This window comes from Balaenoptera physalus, assembly GCF_965194825.1.
Source record: "Balaenoptera physalus genome assembly, chromosome: 7".
Lineage (NCBI taxonomy): Eukaryota > Metazoa > Chordata > Mammalia > Artiodactyla > Balaenopteridae > Balaenoptera > Balaenoptera physalus.
In genome coordinates this window covers 4,286,942-4,296,350 of record NC_138886.1, presented here as the reverse complement: position 1 = coordinate 4,296,350, position 9,409 = coordinate 4,286,942, and the positions used below count along the sequence as shown (strand labels likewise).

Genomic DNA, 9,409 nt, shown 5'->3' with positions numbered 1-9,409 from the left:
TGCCATTTATTCAACAGTTTTTTTTTTGCTGAGGTCCGTCTGCAGTCCAGGAGTGAACAAGATGCTGAGGGCTAACCTGAGGAAGACAGAAAACAAACTAATCAACCAAGATAATTTCAGATTATCCTTTAAGGAAAATAGATCAGGGTAATGTGATGGGGAGCGACTAGGGACAGTGAGAGCTAGGTTAGATAGTAAGGAAGGCGAGTGACAGTTGAGTTCTAAATGAAAAGGGTGAACAGAAATCGATGGAAGAGTGTTCCAGGCTGGGAGCAAATCCAGAGGCCCTGAACTTGGTTGCTGGAGGAACTGAAAGAAGGCCAGGGTAGCGGGAGCACCGTGAGTGACGGGGACAGAGGTAAGGGGTGAAGTCAGGGGTTGGCAGGGGCTCTGTGGTGCGGAGTCTAATGCACATTGAACTTAGGTGGAGGTTAGAGGTAGAAGAAGCCCTGAAGATCTATTCCGATTCTCCCATTTCCACTGAGTCCGAAAGAAACTTAGCTTATGATTAAAAGTAAAGCTTTAAGCAGGCCATCAAGTCGAGGCCAGTATACATGCCACTCAAACTTTTAGTCTTACTGCATAGTGAACACAATCACACCAGCAAAGAGATTTCTCATGGAATCCTGTAACAACCCCCTGTTGTAGGAAATCTTTATTAGGTAATATCAGCCTTACTTTGTGGATGAGAAAACTAGGGCTTCATGTAACTTGTCACAGGGAAACTTGTGTGGCCCCAGCTAGGATTCAAACCTGTGATCTTTCCACTACTCCAGTATCCTGTGCCGTGCTGCACCACCTGACTGCCTCTGTGTGAGCTGCCAAGCAGCTTTGATTAAAAAGTGCACAACGTGCATTTATGTGAAAGTGAAGCAGACTAGAGAAACCATAAAGTGTACATCGTACACCTGTCACCACCCAAGGGCCACTTCAGGCCTTGGATGGACAGTTGGCGGTCTGTCTGATTTGCTCTGGAAAGGTAGTGCTGGTGTTGTCCACTGTTGCTGTGCAAGGCCTTGAAGTGCACGTTTGTTGTCTGTGCAACTTCTCTGTGGTGAAGCCCTTACCCAGAGCCTTGTGGATATTTGCACATTTAATGAAGATGATAATGGTGGGTGAATGACCCCACTAAAGGCTGGAACTAGAAGGCAGACTAGGGATAATCCAGGCTAGTGGTTCCCAAAACACTGCACCCATCACTCGGGAAGCTCTTAAAAAGTGCAGATTTCCAACTTAGCATACAGACTGCATATCAGGCACCATTATTGTATCACATTAAAATCCATAGACATAATAGCATTGTAGTTCTGTATGAGAATGTCCTTGTTCTTGGCAGATACATGTATTTAGGGTCAAATATGATAACGTCTGCAGATCTTTTCAAAATGGTTTAGCAATGTGTGTGTGTGCATGTTCACACACACACACAGAAAGTAAATGTGGCAAATACTAAGGACCAGTCAGTCTAGGTGAAGTCTATATGGGTTTTCATTGTACTCTTCTTTCACAGTTTCCATAGCTTTGAACTTAAAAAAAATCCAAAGGGGAAGAAGGATTAAAATGCAGATTCTCAGATCCCATTTCCAGATATTCTGATTCAGTGAATCTGTATTTTTCAACTTCCCTTTATTCTGTTGCACAAAGTTGGGTACCATTGATTTCATTCAACTCTAGACTTTTCCCCCTACCCATTTCACAGAAGAAAACACTGAGGACCCAAAAGGTGACTAATTTGAGATCACCCAGTGGATTAGCAGTAATATCAGGCCTGGAATGCAGATTTCTATTTCATTCTGAAACACGTAGTAACGCTCTGCCCCGGGCTGTGTGTGTGTGCGTGTGTGTGTGTCGCTGGGAGAAGTGGGAAGGGGCGGCAAGAGGGGTCGGGGTAATTGGGGGGGTGGGGTGTGTGTCTTTGACTTGGAAGTCAAGTGTAAATGGCCTTCTAGAACTCCGTCGCTTTTAACACAGCCCAGTGGTAATTCTTGGGTTTTTCTCAGGTCTACTTAAGAAAACTCGAAACACGTCCACTTAGGTGGCCAAAAAGTTTCCTGAAAGTAAATCGACCAGCCCTGTTCCAGTGCCGTTGGCGTCCTGTCGCCATGGAAACGGACGGTTCCATTCTTCCTCAAGGGGTGGTCTTGATTTTCTCTCCTTTTCGAATCCGCAGCGCGGCGCCCAGAAGACGCTCTCAGGAACCAGAGGGGCTTATGTAGGTCTCAGCGCTCCTTGCAACGAGCGGGCGGCGCGAGGTGGGCGCGCCTCGCTCCGGAGGGAGCCCGGCGTCCGGTGTCCACCCCGGGGTCCGGGTGGTGCGTCCCGGGACTGGCGGAGGGCCCCTCCGAGTTCCGCACCGGCCCCCCACCTGGGAAGCGCGCTGGATCCAGCCGGCTGGCCGACTCCCCGCGACCCCCAGGATGCCAGAGGCCAGGAACTCCTGCCACGACCTCACGCGATGGAAGAAGAAGCCGCCGGTGCGCCGCACGGTCAGCCAGATCTGCCCGCCCCCGCGGCGGCCCCTGACCGTGGCCGACATCCAACCGGGCATGGAGAACGAGAGGCTGGGGGTCGTGCGGGATTCCATGTTTCAGAACCCGCTCATCGTCAAGGTGAGCCCTCCCCACCCCCATCACCCTCTTGCGCTCGTCCCCTCACTGGGCACCCACGCGGCCGGGGGTTTCCACCCGTCCTGCCCCGGCCCCACCACCCCGCTCCGAGCGCGGCGCTGGGAGCTCCAGCTCTGGTCCAGACAGGCCTGGACCCCCGGGCGGTCACGGGCAGGCCGCATCGCCTCGCTGAGCCTCAGTTTCCTCATCCTCAAAGTGGGATGATAATGGCACTCATTAAAGGGAGTGATTGGGCAGATTGCATAAGGTAATCCCTGCGAGACCCCTGACACGCGGTAAGCCCTCCACGTTGGCGGCTATTTGCATATGTCTTCACGCAGGGTGAACCCACAGGGTGACAGACAGGTAGCAGCACCCAGACTGCGTCCTTACCACCTGCCAGCCCTCGCAGGGTGCAGGCCGCCTCTCCCGATTCCCCTGCACGCCTGGGCTGCTGTTATGTAGCAAGTGTTCTGTATGTCTCTTGAAAGCATCACTTCACACGTTAATTTCCACCCACTCATACTCTTAACCAGAATTACGACCCTAAGAGACAAAAAGCGCGAATCTCTGCCCCAGGGGTCCCACAGGCACAAACGAGCGAGGGAGCCGCGGTTTCCAACTAGGTCGCCTCCTCTTTGATCGCACGCTCCCTTACATTAGTCACGTTTCGGGACTGGTGATCACCCAACGCTGGCGTGGCATCAACGCGCCTTTCCGGGGCCCCAGGAAAGGTCAAGTTGAAGTTTGGCGCTTGGGAAGCTGGTCATGGAGCAATTTTACCTTGCGCCACTGGAGGGCAGTGTGCCTTTAAAAATGCGCGCAGTTCCCCAGATTCCGGAGGTCGAAGGCGCAGGTGATAACCGTGGATTCAGTAACAATTATTTGTCTGAACGCCAGAAGCTGTTTAGAGCCCAGAGGTTTTGGTTGTTGTTAGTTTTTTGTTCGTTTGTTTCGTACAGGGAACCTGGGCTTTCTTAACATCGTGGTAGAATTAGCTGAGTTAACTGGCTCCTATGAAAACACGGATTCTCTCCTCTTGCCCTACCCAAACTGTTTCCTGGGCCAGCAGCTGGGAGAAGCTGGCTTATCACACTAGGCACCCTTCCATCTAACACCTCCCCTTCCTAGGCCTCCCAAAGTGGAGCAAAGTCCTTCATTTATTTCTAGGTGAGAAGAGCCACTCTCAGAGGACAGATGGCACAGACAGATGGGGTTCACCACTCTGGGATCAAGGGGAGAATCAATTTCCCCGCCTCTGATCATTGCTTTTACTCAAGCAGTTACTGGTGGACCAACTCCTTCCTACTTAAATACAAAATGGACAGCGTAATGGAGTTATTCTCCATGGTGAATTAAGAGTGTGTAATGCCCACCCCAAGCTATGATATATCCATAGAGACACATACATACATATAGGTATATGCATAGATATATACACATTGTACATACACATACACTTTACATATATGTATGCACACATACACACATGTGTATGTACAATATACATGTGTTTAACATGTATAACATACATCTATAAGTAAAAATTTCCCCTCCCTTTTTTCCTTTTGCTCGTGCTGCATATCAAGAAGGACAGTATTTGGCCTCTGGATGGCACTAGCTGAACAGCTTCCAGATGAATTCAGTCCTAATTCCTGAACTTGAACTTTGGGTTGGAAAATGTGCAGGAGACACTGACCCACCACCGCGGGTTCTGTCTTCAGAGCATGAGACACAGAGCAGGGCTGCCCCGTCAGCGGTGACTCGGCTCAAGCAGCAGGGGGCGCCCTGGTGATCGTGCCCAGCTTGTCTCCTGTCAGGAAAGCAGGTCTTTCCTTCTTACTTTCCTCCCTCCAGTTCTTGATGGGCCGTAAGGTAGTTTCAGTAGCAGTAAAGATTATGTCCACATTTCAATACTGACCACCGCTACCAGATTTTTCTACTAAAATCTGGCCTAAGTAAAAGCTGCAGAAACATTGAGAGCAAGGAGTAACCTTGATTGTTACCTTCTCCAGACCCCTCCTTACACTGGGGACGCTGAGGCTGTCTGTGGTGGGTTCTTTGTGCAAGATTCTGGCAGAGCCGGGGGTAGAAGCTATGTTCCACTGGCTCCCAGCCCAGCTTTACTTTTACCACTCCAAAAAGCTTCTTCTATTTTAAAGGAAATCTAAATTATGAAAAAAAACTTTGAGGTTTTCAGCTCTTTCAGAAAAGAAGATTGAAAGTATCCAAGATGGTGGAGCCTTTTAAAAAATCTTTTTAAAAATAATATATTGCTGAAATTTCTGTTGCGGCATGGCTTGTGGATTTCTTGACTGTGGCATGTCAGTTTCACAATCCCAGATTTTCAGACCCTCCTTTCTGTGCGAGTTCTCCTTGTGTGCAGCAGAGGTGAGTGTGCCCTCTGCCTGGGGTGTCTGCAGGAGAATGATTGGAACTGAAGTATATTTTGGTTTTGTCTCAGTCTGAATCTGAAGGTTGCATCTGTATTGGGGGAACATAGCACCTTAGAAAGAGTCATTTACTCCCCCATATTGGGGAGTTGTTGCTCAGATTGTTTTCTCCAGTGAATAGGATCGGGATTTTTTTTTTTTTTTTTTTTTCATTTAAAATGCAGACACACTGCCTGAACAAACACGACACTGCTGTTTCACACCCATGGAATTTACCGGGACGTACACACATCAGTTATTCAAGAACATGTCTGCAAGATGCCACCGTAACCAAGTGAAAAGTGAAAACCTCAGACATCCAAGCAGATATTTTATCAGCAAGTGCTCAACAACTCTTTGCCTCATTTAAAACCAAGCCAACTGGCTATTGAGTGGGGCTGATTGAATCAGCTCCATGTTTTAATGTGGCCACAAGAAGATGTAAATGTTTTCCATTAGAAAGGGCATCTATTCTATTGTATAAAGTGACGTGTGTTTAGCCAGTTTTCCTTCAAATGTGACTCTCTGGGAAGAATAAAATTAAATAGAGAGAGAGCCAAGCTTCTCCCTGCTTGATTCTCATTTCCCCAGAACTCTGTGACTCAACAGAAGATCCTGCTACAATAGCCTTCAAGGCTCCTTCACAGAACCTGTCAGGGTGCACCCTTCCTGCCATCGGAACTCGGCTGATATCCTGTCAATACAATTATGGGGAGAGACTGTTTGGTTTGCTCCACTGACAGCCTTGAGTCTTCTGTCGCCCTGGAGAGGCAGGCTAGGTACAGGGGTGGAATTTATTGAATTGAGCATCCTTAGAGGGTGCAAATGATCACGGCACCCGATGTTTTTCATAATTTCTCGCCGACTTTGTTTTTCTTTGGGGCTTTATGTCACAAACAAGAAGCGTGTGCATTTGTAGGATAGAGCTATAGAATCACATCATTCTGGGGTTGGAAGGAGGCTTACAGCCATCTAGTCCAATTCCTTGTTTGAGGCTATTAAGACCCAGAGAGGGGAAGAGACTCGCCCAAGGCACTACCCTGACCTGGTCACAGAAGTGGGATGAGATTTATGTCACCTGACTTCCAGACCCATGCTCTTTGGCCACGATACACAATTAGTTAATGAATGACAACCCAGATTGGTTATATCTGTACATCAGGCAGTCAAAAAAATGTTCATCGGTGAATCCGATTCCATTATTGTTTCACTCAACATTCCTTCCAGAGTGAACTCTACTAATTTCTTGGGATTTGTTGACAGCCAAGAAATATTTATTGAATGTTTACGGAGTACTCTGCACCATCCTAAGCTCTCTTGGGGTCATAGAAACAAGTTCAGAACTTAGCTCTTGCCCATAAGGAGTTAATTATTTAGCTGGGGAGACAATATCTATATATATCACTATATATATATATTTCATATGTATGACATATATTGCTTAGCATAGCCCCTGCATCAAAGAAAGCTCTCAGGAAACATTAGCTCTTACTATTGTGCACATGCGTGCACACACACACACACACACACACACACACACACACACAGATAATAAGACAAGCAATGTCATGGGTCACCCCCCTGTAAGTTTCAAGTTTCTGCACTCCCCGGAAAGGTTCAGATTTGGGGGGAGGAAACCCGGAGCATGACTCAGGAGGCTTTATAAAAGAACAGTCCTGAAACTGGACCTTGAAGGGTGAAAAGGTAGATTCTGATCAGGGGTGGAGATTGGGAGAAACTCAGCCCTCCGGGGCCAGATGACTCGACCCTCCTTAGATCCTAAGGGTTCATAGATTTTCACCCCAACCTGACTTCTGTTTCCTAAGACTCAACACCGCTGCTGGGATCCTTATCATCGTCATCACGGGGAAGCATTTATTTAGAGCCAGCGTGTCCAAACTGGATGCTCTACAAAATTAGGCAACCACACTCAACCGCACTAAGAGCCTAACATCTCTAAGAAATATTGATGCTGGTGAACATCGGCACGTAGGTAGAGACAAATGCAAAGAAGGTGGGCAGACAAACACACAGTCGGGCAAACAACCCAGCGTAGGTCAGTATTTTTATCATGTTTGAGTGAAATGGGAAAATGTTATATTCCGCTATGTATTGCAGAGAATATGCCTTTGATTGCTCAGATCCTTTTACGTTCAATTTACAGCGTAACTGGAGAAAATAAAACACAAGGAAGGGGGGCTGAAACTGAGCTGCCCATCTTAAGGACCCAGTCTCGGCAGGCTGGTGGGCAGCTTTCATTTTTCTAGGGAAAGCTACGGGGTTGTTGATCCCTGCAACTCTTTCTCTCTCGGTCCTTTTTTTCTTTTTTCTTCTTTTTAAATCAAAGCTTCCAGCTTCCTGGCACCCAGGCACATCCTTCGGTGAGCAAGGGTGAGCAAGCAGGGGCTGCAGCAGTGCCCAGCCCCGTGGTCGGTTCAGAAAGGAGACCTGCTCCCTCCCAGGCTTTTTACCACTGGCCCCGGGGTGGGTGGGTGGGACAGATCTGCTGGAGGAGGGGCCCGCCTTCCTCTTTGTCCCTCTAAAAAAGGGGGGCTTTGGCTTTGAAACGTTAATGAAGACCTCAGAATGCGGGTTCCTCGGGGATGAGCTCAACCCCCTTCTGAACACTCCTCTCAGATCAGTGGCGGGAAGGCCGTTCCTCCAGGAAGAATTCTGAGTCCTGGCTGAACAAGTCAGCAGTGGCTTCCAGCACCTTCCAGAATCTTCCAGGCTCAAGTGCTGCTCATAGTAGAATTTAGGCCACTTTTCCTGTATTTGAAAGACAAAGTTTTCTTGATTTACGACTGGCCCTGTGGACAAAATTTCAACCCCCTATTTCTTTCTTTCTTTTGAAAAAATTTTATTTATTTATTTATTTTTAGCTGCATTGGGTCTTTGCTGCTGCGCACGGGCTTTCTCTAGTTGCGGCGAGCGGGGGCTACTCTTCATTGCGGTGCGCGGGCTTCTCATTGCGGTGGCTTCTCTTGTTGTCGAGCACGGGCTCTAGGTGCGTGGGCTTCAGTAGTTGTGGCACGCGGGCTCAGTAGTTGTGGCGCACGGGCTTAGTTGCTTCGAGGCATGTGGGATCTTCCCGGACCAGGGCTCAAATCTGTGTCCCCTGCGTTGGCAGGCAGATTCTTAACCACTGCACCACCAGGGAAGCCCCAAACCCCTATTTCTAATTGCAGTGGTTTTCAAGTCATTCACCTGTCTCTGGAAGCATCAGAGTTCTCGTAAAGTGTCTGATTCAAACTGCTTGTTAAGAAAATGCATCTTTGACTGTTTAAAAAGTATAATGGGAAGGAAACGCAATTAAAAGTGTTCTATATGAAATGCTAACAGTGGAGACCACCAGCTTGTTAGCAATGATTTGAATTGGTTCATTTTGGGGCATTGGTTCTGTCTTTGTGCTGGTCCTGCAGTGAATGTGTCACAGACCGAGAGGATTGGAACCAAGCTCAGACCCTGCTGGACTTGTAGGCTGGGTAAATCCGTTTCTGGAGGCCAGTGTGCAGAGTGATTGCTGTGGCCCTGGGAACCGGGCTCTGTTAAACCTCAGACACATCTGCTGGGCCATCGCTCCAGGACCCTCTGGCTGGCTGGGCAAACAGAAACAAAGGCACAGTCACAATCGTACTACATTTTGGTTGGTTTTAGCATATACTGTAAGTGTTGGGTGCTTCTTGTCTGACTTTTGTATTTGTTAAAAAAACAAAAACAAAAACAGGACGTGAGCATTTGTTGGTTGTTGATAACAACTCAACTTTAAATGAAATCGCCCCTTGACTCTCCTTTCAAGCTCCTGAATCCGTGTAAACGAAGACTGTGAAAACAATTCCAGGCTGCAGCTGGTGTTTTCATACCATCACAAAAGATACAGCAATAAGTTGGCTAGCACAGGGAACTCTACTTAATGCACTGTGGTGACCTAAATGGGAAGGAAATCCAAAAAAGAGGGGATATATGTATATGTATAGCTGATTTATTTTGCTGTACAGTAGAAGCTAACACAACATTGTAAAGCAACTATACTCCAATAAAAATTAATTAAAAAAAATAAGTTGGTAGCCCAGGCAGATATAAAACTGCAGCCACCACACTGGAGACAAAGGCGGTGTAGATGTCAGGCCGTGGAGCCAGGCAGATCCCAGGGCACGTTCTGTCTCAGCCGCTTTCTTGCTGTGCCACGCGTGAGGTTATTTACCTTTGAGCCTCAGTTTCCTCTCTGTAAAATGGGCTGTTACAGTTGGCACCAGCCATGGGGGAGTTGTGAGGGTTCAGTGAGATGACACAGGTGTGCCAGGCCCAGGAGGGCACTTAATACGTGGGCACGTTTGTTATTTTCCATTATCCTGCTTCTAACACTTACGT

General features: G+C 47.8%; 1 protein-coding gene across 1 annotated transcript in view; it reads left to right on the top strand.

Annotated features, from left to right (window-relative positions):
* Nucleotides 1-13: 13 nt before the first annotated feature.
* CFAP77 (cilia and flagella associated protein 77) overlaps nt 14-9,409 on the top strand; it is a 136,855-nt gene continuing 127,459 nt past the window's right edge. The window contains exons 1-2 of the mRNA XM_082468237.1: nt 14-358; nt 2,171-2,609. Of these exons, the coding sequence (XP_082324363.1) occupies nt 2,418-2,609 (192 nt within the window). The 5' untranslated portion in view covers nt 14-358; nt 2,171-2,417. The remainder of the gene's footprint in view (nt 359-2,170; nt 2,610-9,409) is intronic.